This window comes from Dipteris shenzhenensis, chromosome 11, assembly GCF_047967505.1.
Source record: "Dipteris shenzhenensis isolate YYH24624 ecotype China chromosome 11, Dip_SZ_1.0, whole genome shotgun sequence".
NCBI classification, from domain to species: domain Eukaryota; kingdom Viridiplantae; phylum Streptophyta; class Polypodiopsida; order Gleicheniales; family Dipteridaceae; genus Dipteris; species Dipteris shenzhenensis.
In genome coordinates this window covers 25,069,464-25,088,227 of record NC_141606.1, presented here as the reverse complement: position 1 = coordinate 25,088,227, position 18,764 = coordinate 25,069,464, and the positions used below count along the sequence as shown (strand labels likewise).

The 18,764-nt window shown below is 42.8% G+C and overlaps 1 protein-coding gene across 2 annotated transcripts in view; it reads left to right on the top strand.

The window, feature by feature from the left end:
- Positions 1-18,764, top strand: part of LOC147896815 (uncharacterized) — a 76,062-nt gene extending 57,298 nt beyond the window's left edge. Inside the window, exons 11-14 of one of the 2 annotated variants that reach the window (XM_087381474.1) lie at positions 6,320-6,390; positions 6,486-6,593; positions 6,807-6,980; positions 17,897-18,764. In XM_087381474.1, coding sequence (XP_087237600.1) covers positions 6,320-6,390; positions 6,486-6,593; positions 6,807-6,980; positions 17,897-18,049 — 506 coding nt within the window. In that variant the 3' untranslated portion in view covers positions 18,050-18,764. Of the gene's footprint in view, positions 1-6,319; positions 6,391-6,485; positions 6,594-6,806; positions 6,981-17,863 lie in introns of both variants that reach the window. The other variant, XM_087381473.1, reaches the window with a different exon arrangement.

Here is an 18,764-nt window from a genome sequence, read left to right as displayed (position 1 = left end):
GAGCATTACCTGGTGTTCGAGAGGGAGGTAGCACCTCCACTCCCTCAGTACAGATGGGCTCACCGTGATTTCATGAGGTCGCTTGATGACACTGTATGTTTCATCCGAGATACTGAGCTGACAATATTTCTGCTGTGAGACTTCATGATATTGATGCATCTAGACTATTGATCGCCGAGGATCACATAGATTTTGAGCAGTGTATATGGATGGATGCATGCCTCTCCTAGCCATATTTTCACTGTCTCTGTATACTATAGCTGCGGCTTTCTTGTATACTCTTTCATGCTATATTTCATGCTCACTCCTGTGTTTTGGGGCATCAAACTGTGGTTTGCTGACTGTGGTTTGCTGTTTCAAGAGAGGGGTATGTCACGGGGGCATGAAATTCTAAGTACTTTAATGTACTACAAGACCGTGACAACTTTGGTTTTAAATGTCCAAGCATGGGCTTAATAATGTGTAATTAAACGCAGCATGATGCCTAGCACATAAGCGTAATTAATCCCTAGGCCCAAAGACATTCCAAGGAATTAAAAGAGTGGTTGTTGGGAAATGATGATGTGACATTTTTAATGGGCCCCCTAGAGGGCCATGTACCTTCAGTGGGCCCCCTAGAGTTCCAGGTGGCTCTAGTGCCTTCTACATGCTCCTTTGCCATTCCTGGACCTTCCTGGGCCTTCTAAACTTCACATGTGTGGTTTTCTCTCTCATCTTCTTCCTTTGTTGAGATTTTGGACTGGTTTTTCAGCCTCCTTCAGCTGAATTCCGTTTTTCTTCATAACTCCTCACCCGTTTGGATTCCTCGACTTCCATTTGGATTCCTCGATGGCTTCCCCTGTGCCTCCCCTTCGTAGTGATATGCTTTTCCCTCTGTGCGTTTGGTAGAACGGGCAGAGCTGAGCAATTCTTTTGCTGGTCGAATTTGCAAAAGTGGATTTTTCTTGACCTTTTTGCTTCTACCGCCTCTTGGGCCTCTCCTCTTGGAAAGCTACAGCTTTCTGTTGAATTTCGAGTGGTCCCACGCACTGGTTGACTGGTTTTTCTCAGTTTTGGAGGACTTTCCGGCGATGAAACTTCTCCAAAACCTTCTCAATGCATTCCTCTCTGAAGCATGCTTCTTTTGAGCCCAAGAACTCCCATTTCTTCGCGACAAAAGTGCTTCTTTTCGCATTTTTCAGTGGAATTCTTGCTGGTCGGCTCTTGTAAATGGTCTTTCTTCATGCCTTTGCACTCCTCTTTGGCTGAGAATGCAATTGGGCATTGGCTACTATGTCCTCTTGGCGATTGAGGACTTGGTTCGAGTTTTCAGGGCTTGCAATTTCTTTTTGCCATAAGCTATTGGTTGGCCTCGTGTGCCGCCTCTTTCTTGGCTCACAGGTGCCGAGGCAGTGCTACATGAGTCATTCTTTGGTTGGGTACTTTGCTGATTTTATTTTGGAGCTTTGAAAAGCTTTGTGAATGCCATCTGGAAACCACTCAAAGAGAGTGTAGCTGGGGTGCAGTGTGATTGCATTTGGACAGCCAATGGAATTGCACTCGGAAAAGAGAACGCCTTTGGATTGAGCCTATGGGTTAAGCGCACTTATGTGATGGTGTTCTATGCTTGAAAGCCTTGCGAAGGCTTAGTGAATTGGGGCTGCGTGCTCAGTTGCAGGGAAGGTCTCCTAGATGCAACTTGTAATCATTTCACCGTGAAATATAAAGAAATACCGAAAGGGGCGCCACAGTGTTTGGGGCCAATCGGGTGCACTTGTCTATGTTTGTTGAGCAGGGGCATTCTAGCCTCCATCCCTTTTTCAATGGTTTTGTTTGTGAACAAATGGGTAAATGCCAAATGGTGATCATGCAATGGTTAATGGTTGTGATATATGCTTTGTGAGCTGTAAATAAGTGCTGAAGTGATTAAAGGTTTAGTTCCACTGCCCTCTGAGTGATTAGAGGCCGGTTTCATCTCACAATAAACCTAGAACTTGCCATGCCCTCGCCATGCTCATGGCACAACCTTCAATGAGACTTAGTACCTCCTTCGGGCCACAACCTGCAATCAACTACCCATCCAATGAAGCAAGCTCAAAGCTGAAAATCAACCAGCCCACGAACTATAGCGACAGACTCCCACTTTGCCTTACAACCTATATTTCTCTATACTTATTAAAATGGCCGCCTGCAAATCGTCTGTCAATCAAAAGCTTGCTGGCGACCTCAGATCCCTGCCTTAGTGATCACTGACGTAACTTTAATAACCTGCAATCTCACGGACGGGTCAGAGTGAATGGCGCTAGACTGGAGGTCTCTCCTTTGAAAATCCACCACCCACAAATTGTCTGGGCATACGCAAAGGCTGGCAACCCTGCTATGAAGCCGTTCTCATATTCGCTTAGACTACAAGCCTTCAAATGGCTACCAATGACATGCCAACCTTACAATTCAAGCAGACCGCGGGCGTGAAGAGGTACCCTCTTCCTTCCACACTCACCTTCCCCAATTCCTCTTGCAGCTGGCCTTAATAGATGCTTCAAGTGTTTTGACCAACTGGCTGCTTATATCAAAACAATACTATCACTTTCCTTCCCGTCGAGAACTCTAGCTACTATGTCAGAAATTTTCAAGGCTTTAATGAAGTTCGTCACTCGACCTGACACCCACAGCTGATCCACGTAAAGCTTCTCATGGTTGATTGAGAGTGATCGGGCAGTGTTGTTACACAGATTCCCACTCTGCTTTGTTGGAGAGAAGTGCCAGCAAAATCCACGAACAGTAGCTTACGAGTCCTTAGAAGATACGTGATGATAAACTACCCAATTATTCTCACGGCTGCACTACTTCCATGAACTCCTAGCACCTGAACTGATGAACCTTAGATAGCGCTGTAAGAAGGATCTTCCACGATCTACTGTAGCACTCAATCAGTCCATCATCCATTCCAAGTGCCAGTGCAAGATCCAAGGCCCTCATCCAAACTCTGATGGGCCATCCAATCATCAATTTGGTCGCAAAGTTCTTGTCATCATTTCCTGCAATCAGAGTTCTCTATACAAGTGCGTAGTTATTTCCAAAATATATGTATTCAATACAAAAATCATCTCAAAAAATAGAGAGGGCTAATGTTATGATATTCTCTAGCTACTATCTTCTATCCTATCCATGCTAGCTAGTCTTTTTATGCCAAACTGAGAGACCGTCTCATTTGGTTGTTGTTTCATATCTTGGCACTACGTTAGTACGTCCTTTACAGTATCCATGTTCTTGCATGCATTTAAGAAATGCATTTTGCTACTGCCTCCTACACATGAGTGCTCTTATTCATGATTTACATAGCATTTTTATCCGATACAAAAAGATACCAGTCGCACAAAAAAAACCCATCAGCATTGATTGTCTGTATATTGTGTGTTGATTGCTGGCTGCGTAGGGCTGCCTGCATGGTTGTATGGGATGCCTGCGTGGCAGTTGACTTGCCTGCTTGTGGTGGCACCAGCTATTGCGCCACAGGTTCGTGGATGCCCCTGACATCCCCTTCTGCCGACACTCGAACTAGGGTATGAAAGGGGCCTCCCATCGTGGTGACGGATGTGACTCTGTGGTATACCTGGATGATAAATCCTGAACTGAATGCTTGGTTCATGAATCCGGAAATGGTTGCTAAACTCATGATACCTGATTTGCAAGTACTGAATGCCTAGATTTGGTGCTAACTTTTGGTACGGTTATGTGTTAATATTCTAGGATGAGGCTCCATGTGGTTTTCCTCAGTGCATATAGTTGATAGGGACAGAGGAAGACTAGGATTCAGAGAGGCATCCTGGTCTTGTTGTAACCGTGTTGCTTGCTGAAATTTAAAGTGGCCTTCAGTTTCCTAAAGGGCAGTAAACGATAACTAACTTGCATACATTTCAATTACTGCCATTAGTCATCAACTACAGCCACTTCAAATACTTATTACAGCCCCTTAGAAATAGATCCAGCAAAGCCAAGCACATACTGAAACAATATTCAGGAGCTAGATTGCCCCTGAGTGCAACACCAAATTGGCCCCAAAATTGTTGGCGCCCCTTCCTGTTTTTATTTAATTTTATTGAGAAGGCAAGCAATACAACACGGTCACTACCTTGCACTTATCGGGAACCAGCCAATTGAATCTCTTGGCAGGCATTCAACAACCTGCAACACAAGCCAATCCTTGGCTTACAAAGGCATCCAGCCTCAATCCATAATTCCATAGCACAAGGCATCCAAAATCTAGCACATATTCAAGTGCATAATCCATGGCCAAACTGGCAACCATAAGCAAAACAAATTCTCTGGCAAGCTGACATCCAAATCAGCAAATATTCTCTGACTAGCTGCTCCAGGAATCCACATAAACAAACTAGGCACTTTCCAACAATTAGCCTTAGCCACACAGCTCGACCTAGGCTATTACCCGTGCCAATCCTTTGCTGTCCAGCTATGGATGTTATAGCTGACCGGATTACAGAAGGAGATTGTCCATGTACAAACTGGTAGTGAATTCCATCCAAAGATGACACACAGCCCTAGACCTAGCAACCAAGTTGCAGGTTCAGGGAAAAACATGAGAGAAAGATTCCATCGCACAAGGGCCCACCCTTGTACTTCGCTTCACTAGCAATTCCACTGTCCAAGCCAATCATTGGCTACAACTTGCATCCAATTTCAGTGCACACTAGCACCCAATTTCCAAGCAAGGCTAAGGCATTTCCACTATCTGTGTCCAACTGTGAGTGGCATCGCATTCCACAAGTCCAAAACAAATGCTCAAATGGCCTCGAGACAAAAATGCAACACACTATCCCTCTGGCACCAACCTGGCATCCCTGACTGGGTATTTGCCTACAGCCTGTAATGCCCAGAAAGAACTCCAAACAACGAAATGCAAAGCAACAAGCTTCCAAGATAGCAAATGCAAACCAAAAGGAAGTCAGAATATCCATACCTGCTGTCCATGGAAGAGGGGCAAGCTCTTTCCTGCACCTATCCTTTGTCCAGGCCCCCAGGGCTGTAGAAAGGACTCCCAGCCAAGGGAAAAGAGAGAGAAAAAGAGAAAGATAGAGCTTCTGGGAGCTGAGAACAGAAAGAAGAGCAAGGCTCACGGGTGCAAAGGCCAGAAACATGAGAAAAAGGCTAGAACATCAGCACAACAGGGCCTCCGGAGATGCACCAACAGCCCGTACAGCTTCGAGAAACAACCTCGGGGTGCATGCCCACAGCAGCAAAAACGAGCCTAGGACTGCGTCCTAGGAGTTCTGGGGTAGAGAAGGAGCCTTGGAATGCATGCCAACAGAAAAATCAGTTTCATACACAAGAAAAGTATTCGTACAGCCAGTTAGAAAGTCAGTACAATCTTTAAATGCTGCCGGTACATCAATTAAAGAAGGTCGTGCAGTCCGTACAACAATAAACGAGTACTGTCATTAATGCAGGCCGCACAGCATTCGATGCAGCCTTGGAAAGCATGCCATAGAGAGAAAAAGGGTAGGGAAAATCCCGTACAAAATGAAGGATAGGAGTCAAACGTTGGATGTAGGGCCTTTAGAGAGAAGGTGCATGGCAAATTGCCACGTGGCTCATTAAAGCCCCTAACCCTCCTTACTAGAGACACTGTTGGTTTGCCCCCACATTAAAGCTCTAACCCTCTTTTACCAATATAACATTGGTTTTCCTTGGGCCCAACATTTAGACCCCTCTTAGCCTTGCCTTGACCTAGCATTTGGGCCTAGTGGGTGCACTTTGAACTAGATTAGGGACTTCTAGGAAGTTGTTGCTTTCTCTAGGCCAGTCCCTCGCGGCCAAAATGTCCACGGGCTTAGTTGCACAATGAAATTCATGTCCCCGTGACAGTAATACTATATCTTGCTATACAACTGCGTTCTGCTGGTGCCGGTCTTGAACTCCTTGAATGACTGATATCAAAGGTCGAGGTGGAACACTCTTACTCCAATAGATGAACTTGGACCCATGGCATGGGATTTTGACATCCAAGCCTTGGTGCTGCTAATTTGGTTGGGCTTCGAAGTGGTGCCAGCATCGAGCTCCCAAGATGACGTCCACTGCCTGACTAGGTGCGACCCACCCTGAGATCTTCAACGTTGTTGAAGCTACCTGCATGTTGCTCTCTATTTGCTGCCCTAGCATCCCCCAGTCCTAACATTTGGCTCCAGCAGCCTATTCATTTACACAATCAGCATCATCCCAATAGAACTCAGCTCCTCCCAGTTGCATGTATGACAATAATAAGTGCACTGAATTTCTAGTTCTGTGTTTATTGTTGATATGTAATCAGTAAATTGCCTTGCAGATCAAGTCCTCGTGACAGAAATGGGCACAAAGGAGGGTTCACCTCCGCCAGTGACTCTTTCCAAAAGGAATGTAAGTATGGTTTAATCTCCAATAAAATAGAATGCTCTATTTGATTTTGAATGCATCAACTTTTTAAACGTATACTTCTTAACTCAAATGTGCAGTCACCCCTGAATGATTTGGACCATCCAGTGGACATTATTGAGATGCTTAGAAGAGTAAAGTGCAATGATGACACTTCAAAGCTGTCATGTTTTGACCCCCTGTTGGAGGTATTAATAATGTGACTTGTAACCATTTTGTTCAGCATTTTTCTGCAGCATGAAATCTCACCACTAGAATGAAAGTTGAACACTGATGTCATAATTGGGTAAACTGTTTTGTGAAGTTGTAGATTGTTTATCAATATGTGGAACAAGTCCAAGATTTACATTTGATTTAGCTTAGTCTTCCCATTTTAATGACTGTCTTTTGTTGCATAGTAGACTAACAGCAGAGAACAATGTGGAGATTCTTATTCATATCCAAGCTCAAATGGTGCTTCAACTGAAAGCTGGGGTAGATGCTCCTCGCATGGAGTAAGTGAAAACTCAGTTGACGAATCACCTTCCAGGCAAAAGTTTGCAGAGGTCCCAACAAACTCGGATGATGAGGAAAAGGTGTGACGTGTACAGTGTGTTTCTACTCTTTATTTGCCTTGTTATTAGGCTGGTATCGACCTCTTCTTTTTTGGCTGAAATAGAGGATGTAACAGACATGGTTGAGGAGAAGAGTGCTCTTTCTACATGCTCTATTTAATCATAAGATACAAGATCCATAAGCTGCAGAAGTGTTTCTCTAGAATGGATCGTGCAATCTCTAGTACAAAACACCCTATCCCAATTTCCCCAGCCATTTTTTCGGAGTAAATTTTGAAAAGTTCAAATTGGTGAAATGAAAAAATATGAGAACATTCTCAAACTAATGTTTACCCAAAAAATTCAGCATAAAAAATCATGCCTACCCAAATTCATACTTCCATGAGAGGTATCTAGTTGTTGGCTCTGCTTTTTATGCATTATCTCTTTCTTCAAAGAGGCAATACATACAAGTGTGTAATGCATGTGCTATTGTATTTGCCTTGCCTCATCAACTTTATGACTTCATTTCATCATAATCCATTCAGAGAAGGTGTTTGCATTGTTACAGCTTGAATTGACTAGAACTCTTGGTAATGTATGTGCCCGCCTTTCTTGGGCAAGAATTTGGTTTGCACACGTTTTGGCATTGGTTTATACTACCTTCTTTGTATGAATGTGGTTGCTTCAGCTTGTGTGAACTGATAGAAACTTTTGCTATTTAATATTCTACTTGTCAGGCCTTGTACGTTGCAAAAAGTCAAGCTGAGGTGCTACAGTCTTGGTGTAGTTTGGGTTTTCATATATGGTTTTGGCACGGGCTCGTATATGGTCGTACATGGTTTTGGCACATCCAAAGCTTTTAAATTATGGAATAATGGCTAGTGAAATATTATTGTTACTTGGTATAAATCCTAATTGGTATTGTAGACTGAGAGACTCTAATATTGCTTGAGCTATGTTTTTTTTACATTTATGTCGAAGTGAACTTCTCAAGCATGAGGCATGGCATAGATTTTCTTATTGGGTCTATGAAAGACTACAAATTGGCACGTGAACAACATAAGTATGGCATTGTTTATGAGCATGATAAAATTGCCTAAAGGTGGTGTTTAACCCCAAACATGTAGGGTTTTTTCAGACCAAAGTGAGTCTTGAAGGAAACCTTAGGGTATCATCACTACTAACTTTGATGTGATGATAAGAACTCTCCAATGTTTTGTCTACTAAAATATGGCAGCTGCTTCATATGCATCAATGGTCATCTACTATAGCACTAGGGCACATTAATTTTCGAATGGTCTTTTTTACCTCTATAATGAATAGACATTATTAAGGAGCTATCTTTTTAAATGGGAACACCAGATATGCAAATATTGAAATCATTGTGCATGTAGTCGATTGGACACAATGGCATTGGATTCCACTCCTAGACATAGGTTCCCATCCTATTGGAACCTCAAGCTTGGCAATTGAGTAAAAAACCCTTCTTTGACCAATGCATGTGGCATCCCATATCACTAGAGTCCTCCATCTACAAAAGGTGACTCCACAAAGTAGACATTCGTTGAGGATTTCCAATGCCTGTATAGATGCTTGGTGTGCCCGTTGATATCTTTCTTGTAGACATTGTTAAGTGTGGTTGTCTAACTTACAGTGTAAGGTAGCCTTTTTAGAATTACCAAGTTTGAGCGATTGGTGCTAACACACTTGTCTGCTCCCTTGCATTCCATTTCCTTTCCATTGCTCCCACACCCAATAGTAGCAAAATAGCAACCAGCCAACTCGTCCTACAACACACGCAACCTGTTGTGTGACTACGGCCGATGTCGACAAGTTTCCAGTTCCCACCGGCTACGTGACCTTGCATTTGTGCCATTTGCAGCTCCAGCTAGCATTTGACGACCAACTTTGACTTACAGGCTTCATATTTACAGCTCCGGACAAGCACGATAGGCTATCTCAGCATCTTTTTTCATTGTTTTACCATCCGTATAGCTGTATGGACCACCTGTGGGCAGCAACTGGCTTGGCATTGGATTCACATTTGCATTTTGCAGTGACATTTGCAATCAGGTTTGGAACATTGTAGAGAAATTGCTTGGTATAGTCATATTTGGGGCTTTGCTTGATTTTTCCCTCTTTTTGGTTCAATTTCCCTCGGGAAATTGAGGCTTCTGACCAATTTGCAGTCAGATTGCATTTGGAAGTTGAAATTCTGTACATTTGTCCTCTTTTTGCACATTTTCCCTCTTGAGAAATTGGGGCTTTTGCCAAAATTGCACTATTTAGCTCTCAGACTCTAGAGTACTTGGTAAGTCATTGTCTTTCAACTCCTCACATTTGTCTTGCAAGAAATTGGGTTTTTTGCTCCTGTAGCTTTGCATTGGCCCTTGTTTTTGCACTTCACATAAAGCCTTATCGGCTATTTTTCTGGCTTTGCAGCAAATTTGAGCATACATCTGGGATAGATTTTTGTAGACTTTTGTAGAGTTGCAAGAATTTTTTGTCAGACAGATTTGTGTGTTTGGGTTCAGTGTTTGAGGAGACCCATTTGGTCTCAGAGCTTTTGCTGTCATTTTTGGGTTGAGATTTGTAAATTTTGTGTTAGCTTTTGAGAAGCTTGCTCATTGCAATGATCGCCTTGAGGCTTTGATATTTGCATGGCACTTCCTTTTTGGAGATTTTCATTTGCAGTGGCCACCATGGATTTGTTTGGAATAATCCGCTATTCCATTCCCTTAACTATTTCATCTTCTATCCATCTCAATCGTTTCTTTCTCCCTTGCACTGGATTTGCAAACTTAAGCCTCCACTATTCCATTTCCTTCACTGTTTCATCTTCTATTCCTCTCGACCATGGATGAATTTTCCTATTAGTTTTGTTAAGAAGTGAGAACTTTATATTGGTGTTGAAAGTTTCTATATCCTAATAAAAATCAAGGTCTGAAACATTCGCCAGGATTTGAAACTTTTATCTTAAAAAAACTAAAGTTTCACCAAGATTTACAACTTTTTTTTCAAAATTCAAAAGAAAATATATTAAATTTTAATAGCTTCTATCAATGTTATGAAACTTTAAAAAATAGCTCAATAAAATTTTGCCAAGATTAGGGGGCATTGTATCTGGATCAAAGACTAGGCTTGTCTCTCAGCCACAGGCACACACTGCCACCTCATCCACTAGAGATGGTGCTACTGCTACTACAAGCCACTTTTGGCTCTACTATTGTTGCTGCACCAGTCCTCCTATATACTTGGAGCAGACCTACTAGGATCAGGGGTGCTTGGGCCCATGTTGTTATTGAATTTGCATGTAAAAGATTCATTATTCCTCACATCAGATCTTGAAGGACAGTCAAGGATGCATGGGATACTTTGGCATGTTTGGATCAGGTTCGTAATGAGGCTATAGTTGCTTTTTTGAGGAGACAACTTGAATGTGTACACATGCAGGAAGGGGACATCATAAATGCTTATCTCACCACAATCAAGGACTCTCGTGAGCAGCTTATTAATGTGGGTGAGGTTGTCCCAGATGCACAGGTTGTTTCCACGACACTTGATGGGCTGCTTGACTTATACCAGGGATTTGCTATGACATTGATGATAGTGGTTATAGGTAATCCCAACCACTATTACTTTGATAAACTTGTCTTCCTACTCTTGCAGGAGGACCCGAGTTGTCAGAACTGGTTTGCTTCTATTCCTGCAAATTAGGCCTTTGCCACCGAGTTAGAGGCAAAGGCAAAGGGAAAATTTCAGCAAGCCCAAACTTTCATCTAGCACCTCATCCTTTTCTTCTTTTGCCGTTGCAATTACTGCAGGAAACCCGGTCATGACATATGTATCGGAAGCTCATTGCTTCCGAGAAGAAGCACTGTAGGGACTGCAGTCACAAATGCACCATCTGCCCATTAGCACACCCATCAGGCAGTACATTTTTCTCATGATGAGTGGGTTGTGACATGCCATTATAATCCATCATTGGATGCTTCAGCCTTATCACTTAGAGATTTTGACTTGACTGGTATTTTGGTAGTGGTGCTTCCAAGCACATTACATCGTGCAGAGATTTATTTTAACATTGAGTGATGCTCCAAAGGGGGCATTGTCACTTGTGCAAACAATGCCTCTTATCCTGTCAAAGGAATTGGACAAGTTGAGGTTATTTCTATGTGAGGGGATACAATCACTCTTCTAGAAGTGTTATTTGTTCCAGGCATCAAGAAAAATCTGATTTCCATTTCAGCCATTTCTACCAATTCAGGGTTGTATTTGATAGTTATCGTTGTGCTATTTATGCTTGATAGTGATCGTTGTGCTATTTATGCCAATTGGCATTATAACTACATTGTACTGGGTTAGAGGTTGTTTCAGCCTACTAGGGGGAAGATTATTGTTAGCAGGGATGTTATTTTTGCTGAACATGCAGCCTTACCTTGGCTGGACTGCCAAAGACAGCCTAGCGTGGATGCATCAGATATGTGTTTGATACCTTGCTGCCCCTCTTTCAGTCTATTGCAGATTCAGATCAGCTTTTGCAGGGTCAAACCTAGCAGCTCTCAGCCTCCTCAGGTTCCACACTGATTTGCAGCGCCCCAGGATGCAACTGCAATTGATCATGCAGTTCAAGAGGAGAGGGCTGCCATTAGACATTGAAAGTCAAGGCCTAGGTGGCTCTTGGCAGTTCAAGTGGAGGGGGCTGCCAGTAGACAGCAAAAGTCAGTGCTTAGGTGGCTCTTGGACACTTTATAGGACAGCAAGCAAGCGGAACCCTTGGCTGCCCGCACTAGAGGTGCGCAAAGATAGATATGTGGCAATTTGCTTGAGCTTGACGTTGCATTGATTGCCACTATCTGTAATGAGGAACCTCTATGTCATAGAGGTGTATTTGAAAGCAATGGATGCAGGCCATGAGAGATGAACTTGATCTATTCATCTAATGGCACTTGGGAGTTATGTGACTTGCCTGTCGGAAAAGCGTGCCATAGGCACTAAGTGGATGTACAAATTGAAATACAAAGTTCATGCTGTGTTGACCGTTACAAAGCCCGCCTTGTTGCAAAAGGCTATGCCTAGCAACATGGCATTGACTTTGAGGAGACATTCACTCCCACTTACCGCATTACGACCATTTGGTGCGTCATTGCTCTTGCATCCCACAAGCATTGGGAGGTACGCCAGCTGGACATTAAGATTTCTTTCCTTGGGGATTTATTGGAAGCCGTCGACGTCACTCAACCTCTAGGATTTGAGGTGAAGGTTCTAAAATTCAGGTGTGTCGGCTGAAAAAGGCCCTCTATGGTTTGAAGCAGGCACTGTAGGTATGGTATGCCAAGATACATGCTTTTTTGCTATGACTTGGCTTTCAGAATAGCCCTATAAAGGCCACTCTTTTATGTTCGAAAGAGTGAATCAGAATTTCTGATTTTAATTCTTTATATGGATGACATGCTTATCACTGGGGCTGACATACAGAAAGTTGCAAATTTTAGGGCAGATTTTGCAGAAATCATTTGGAATGTCAGATATGGGCAGGTTGCATACTATTTGGGCATTCAGTTTGCTAATGTTGGGGGGAGCATAATCATGAGTCAATCCAAATGTATTGGACAGCTCTTGTAGCGCTTCCAATTTGAGGAGTGTAAGTCAGGTTCTACTCCATTGGAATTTGGCTTCCGTTTCTCCTCTGAGGATGGGAGTGCCCGTTTTGATGCCAATCTTTTAGCAGGCTGTGGGCCTGCCTTATTTACTTATGTCGTACCAGGCCTAATCTGCAGTATGTTGGTTCCCAATTAAGCAGGTACATACACAAGCCCAACATCTACATTTGGCAAGCAGCGAAGCGGGTCTTTCGTTACTTGAAGGCTGCACAACGTTTGACTGTTCTATGGTGATTAGTCTTCATTGGTTTTGCGACCTGTTGGTATTGCGATAATTCTATCTATCTTAAATGGTGTGTTGCCCTATCAGCTAGATTTAGATGCTCGTTTGGGAGAGACTAAAATGAAATTGTTTAGACTTCACAAGCAGTGGTAGCTTGAATGAAGAGATTTGGACTACTTTTTGATTAGCCTTCTCCTTTAGTGCTAGCCTTCGTCATGGCTGAGTTTGCCCTTCACCTCCGGAGTGCCGACAGAAACTCAATACGAAGACTTTGTATAAATGGATGCTCAAGTATGTGTGGGTGTGTGGATTTGTATGTGTGAGAGCATATTTTTATACTATGGTCTACATCCACTATTGGGCGCTGATGACGTCAGTGGGGATGTCATAGTAGCTAGTCCCTGCTATGCGTGATGGAGTTTATGGTTTTCAATCTTAGGAGTGACTATCGTGAGATTGAAACTGCACTATGTTGTGTTTTTAGAGGATGAGTTTGGGAATGTTTTTGGATTCATCTAGGTATATATTCACTGGTTTTGCATGCATTCACGAATAGTGATTGGGTTATGACACTGGCGTGTCACACAGTGGCAATTGTTTCATGCTTGGCTCAAGCTGAATACAAGGCATCCTTCGTAGCTATAGTAGAGCGTGTTTGGCTACGCAAGTTACTTTCAGATCTTCATTGCAACCAGAGCACTTCTATTACCATCTAAAGTGACAGCCAGAGTGCTTTGGCTGTTGCGTGTACAAAGCACATCAAGGTACATTATTATTATATTCAAGAGTAACTGTCAGCTGGAGATATACAGTTGTTCTACGTTTCCACAGAGGATAACTTAGCAAATCTCTTCATGAAGGCTCTTACCACGCCCCAAGTTTAAGGTTTTTCGGCATGCCTTACACTTGGTACCATTTAGCACGTGATGTTGATCTCTCTGTACCCTCATAAGTTGTTATATCCCATCTTGGACGAATAGGAGCATCCACGATCTAGTTTCTTGGTATATCTGAGATGTATCTAGGATACTTCAACCATACTATGGAGGGGGCATTTAGCCCTGGTATGGCCTTGTATGCTTTTCTTGGTTGCTTGCCAAGATGTAAGGCCCTCTCTTAAACTTGAACATCTCTGAGTAGGACAAGATCTGTCTGTTAAAAGTCTACAACACATGTTTACGTTCAAGAAGCTCACCAACATGCTTTCCCCTCTTCTAGAGAAATCATCTGGGAGGGATAATTGATGATTTTCGTAGGCTTTCAGCTGGCCTTATGTAAATCATTTGTCTGGCATCATGTTTGGATGTTACAGTTACCCTGTTCTTATTTGTCATTATTTCTTCAAATATCTAAGGGTGTTTACACACAATGGGCACCCAAGATGCAATAAATGCATCTGGACCGTGGGCGGGCGACCTTGCCCGTCCATGAGCCTCGGGCATGCCCATAGGCGGGCAAGTGTGTAAACATCCTAATTTTATTGATTCTATTGAATACTAAAAGATCGTTGGACTAAAATGCTTCTACCACAGCTCATTGTATCAGGTTTTTCACAGTCTCATAAACCCATCGGTCTTCCGAAGACTTTAATAAACTTTCTTTCTTTCTTTATTTCTTTCTCTGAATTAGGCAATATTGAGTATTTGATTGAGGATTCTGCTTGTATGCAGCATCACGTTCGCAAAGATAAAATTTTGAAAGTTAAAAATGTCTAATATTCTATGTAAACACATGTATCCCCTTTTGTAATGCGTTTTAAATGATTTAATTGACACGACCCCGTAGGATCTGACCCTATCACTGACCTAGAATCTCGTCCTCAATCCAACCAGAATCATAGCGCAGGCGTCTCGATCCTCCCGACCACCCCCGAGCACGTGGGCTACAACTCGAATCTCCTCCATAGGCCCGTATCTAACCCAGGCGTCCCATACCACCTGAGCCCGTCCAGAGGACCTTCGATACACCACCTATGATCCGCCATGTAGATTGCCAGAGTCCCGGCCTGGGTCCGAGCCCCATCCATCAATTGAGGAGCGCTCAACTGATCTGCACAATAGCACTGGCCCTCCCTCTATATAGAAGGAAACCCACTATAGATAGCACAATGCTATGAATAGCTCCCTCCATATAAAGCGAGCACTATATATGAATCAATCTCTATATATAGCAATCTCGGCTAAAAATAGCCATCCAGCCCTATGCTATCCCGTAACCCACGTTAACCTGCTATCCAACCCTAGGTACACCATGCACATGACATACTCCCCTTCCTCTAAGAACTCACTCCTGAGCTCACCAGAAAGCCCGAAAACTCTCTGTGAAGATGAGTCCATGCCAATAACTATACTCTGACTATCAGTTTGAGTGTGCTATACTTTTCATGAGATTCAAATCAAAGAAAATCTAAGGCCAAAGCCACGATCTTTGATAACTAACCCAAGGAAAGTAAATCTCTCAATCTAAACAAGGTTACGTATCATCGAGTATTCTCCTCGAGAAAACCAATAACGCCTAAATCCACAGTTAATTCCGTTGACATATCCATACACAAGCATGGTAAAATCCGAACCTGAAGGTAAATGATTCTATCAACCTTATCTATTGAGTATCATTGAACTCAAAATCTTAGGTTGAGATCGAGGAATTATTGTTCGAACAACCCCATCAATTGAACCCCTCGAGGTCAATTTTTGGGTTGCAATTTCTATCAACCCTAATTCTTGAATTACTTAGTATTCAGAAAATCCCTCAACGGAATACCTTTGTAATTCAAATTCTTGGGTTGAAATACATGACAGACTTTCCATCGCAGAATAATTAGGTGTCGGTCAAAAACTGAGGATTTCAACTTCTTCATCGCTTCTCAATAACTCGGAAGCGGTATAACGACTCTGAAACAAGCTGTCTACATTTAGAACAGCATGAGCCTTCTTCAGTATATTTTTGGTACTTAGGGGTTTTATAGTAGTGAAGAGCTGCCCATAGTTCATCCATCAAGGAATCCATCTCTCGTAGCAAGTCATGAGAACTACGAGGAATAACCTCCGATGTAGCCTCGTCCTCCATCTCAATAAAACAGTAATCCAACGTAGGTGTCTCATTACTTTGATGTCCTTCCATGGCTGGAAAATATCTCGCACGGGAGAGGGACTAGAAGAAAAACAGCTGCGTCCAAACATGTGCTCTTCCCAAGAGAGGGACTAGAAGAAAAACAGCTGCATCCAAACATGTCCCGCTTTTCTCCAACTAGCCAAAAATAGCCAAAACGCGCTAGATTTAGAGCAAGTGCTTTCCTTGCTAGAGAAAAACAAAAAAGCAACCTGCTTTTTAACCAAAAACAGTCTCGCTTTAATAGATCCTGTCCTGCTTTTCTCCAGCCAGCCAAAAATAGCCAAACGCGCTAAAATCAGGCCAGACGCTCCTTCCCAAAGCCAAGCGCCTGCCCCCAATCATATCGCCTTTGTCTCTGATGCTTGAATCTCCTAGACAAGCTGCTTTCTAGGCTTATGAACGCTCTCTCTTTCCTCCTACTTCTCAACTGCAGCAAATCTAAGTCTCTAGGGCAGGAATCTCATCCTTGAGAACCTAGAGCGAATTCTTTCCCTAACCAGCCTACTGTCACGCGTCCCCACACAGCCAATCACATCAACAACCCAAGCGTGGGTAGTTATACTATATAGGTCGATCCATCCTCATATCTCTTGCTGAAAGCATCAAGTCTTCTCATCGCCTACCCTTCTCAGGGAATCATGATTTCCAAACACGTAGCAACCGAGAGAGAGCACACAGCCTATGGACTTCTATTTCTTCCACAAATCTCTCAATCATGAGCACACATCATCAGCCAACGATTCAGCCCATACATGAGCGAAAATTCAGATTTGCAAGAGCAATCTCAAAAAGCATACCTGGAAGACATCTTTTCTGCATACCTCGCGTTGAATTCAATTGTGATAGGACAGCTCTGATACCAGATGACACGACCCCGCAGGATCTGACCCTATCACTGACCTAGAATCTCGTCCTCAATCCAATCAGAATCATAGCGCAGGCGCCTCGATCCTCTCGACCACCCCCGAGCACGTGGGCTACAACTCGAATCTCCTCCATAGGCCCGTATCTAACCCAGGCGTCCCATACCACCTGAGCCCGTCCAGAGGACCTTCGATACACCACCTATGATCCGCCATGTAGATTGCCAGAGTCCCGGCCTGGGTCCAAGCCCCATCCATCAATTGAGGAGCGCTCAACTGATCTGCACAATAGCACTGGCCCTCCCTCTATATAGAAGGAAACCCGCTATAGATAGCACAATGCTATGAATAGCTCCCTCCATATAAAGCGAGCACTATATATGAATCAATCTCTATATATAGCTATCTCGGCTTAAAATAGCCATCCAGCCCTATGCTATCTCGTAACCCACGTTAACTTGCTATCCAACCGTAGGTACACCATGCACATGACATTAATTTTGGGTCCAATGCAAGCTTGAGTTTATGTTATTTATTTAGTATCGAAGGACAGCGATATCACTTCTTATGGCCATCCTCTCAGTGCTGAATGGATACCAAGAGTCGTCTATTCCTGAGACATAAGTGGAATCATCTTTCGATCAAGCAAAGTACATTGAATTTTGGTTGTCTTCTGGGTCATCGTGTCCATAGTATAAGCATGGTGTTACCCTTCTAAGAGTTTATTGTGATATTTATCTAGATAGCTTTGTTTGATTATGGATATTATTCAAGGAAGATACAGTGTTTGTGATGCAAGTTGTCCTAAGAGCTATAGTTACTGACTTCAGAGTAAAGAGTCCTGGAGAGTCACTCTCCTGCTTGCAATTCTTTGAGCTTAATAATATATGCCATCTTTTTCGGAATGTGTTCTTGTAGTATTTGGCAATGCAATTCAATTTGTGTCATATTGCCAAGTTCTGGATTCCCATATGGATTTTGGCTTCATTGGGTGTTGCTATTGAAATTATCAAGCTATATTTGACTCCTGAAATATGTGACCATCTTTCATACTTGCAGATGATAATGAAAGCCATTGCTGCCTCTCTTCAGGATGTTGATTCAGTTGAAAGCAAAAAGGTAACAGGAATTCAGAAATGCAGCTTGGGAATCAGTCAACGGAAGGGCAAGTTCGAAGCTTTAAGTCGAAGGTTCAAATTAAGTTGTTTCAGAGGGATGGGTAGGAGAAGCAAAGCCGCGACGTGAAAAAATTTGCAGACAAGCTGTTTATTTTCTCACAAAAGTGTCTTTTTATCCATTGTTTTCCTCAGGCTTCTCAGGGATGCCAGTAATACTGCGTAGTCCCTAATATAGCACTTGTTATGAATATGTTCTAGTGCACCTGTGTACAATAAATTGTATCAAATTTCTTCACCCATCAAGGTGTGTTCAGCAAGGTTTGGGTACTGCACAAATTTTTCAGAAGGGTGTGAACATTGTGATCATGCATGTGAAACCATTGGTTGCAATCAAATGCAGCCTGGGTGTGCTTGTTTCAAAATACAGTTTATATAAAGGACAGTTGATGATCTGTTACTACACAATCTTATTCATGCACCACAGCTGAAAAGAGCAATGACTTTCCGCAAAAGAGCTGTAAATTGAGTATAACTATTTTGCAAATTTTCCAACCCACCCAGTTAAGTATAAAAAGGTTACAACAGGTGAGAGAGGATCGAGGTTTCCACTTTTCTGCCAGGACAGAGGCTTCATATTCACAAGGTACCATATAATGGCATAGACTATCCTCCATTCGTGCTATATGCCTTCATAGAGGGGCTTTCATTATCATTTGCAAGGAGGAAAAAGGTCACATACTTGGTCCTTTGAACTTGAATTCTTGGTTTTCACTTGCATTTGCATGATCCAATTTTATGTATATGGATCTATATCAAGGTTTTTCTTGTATATATCAGAGCAA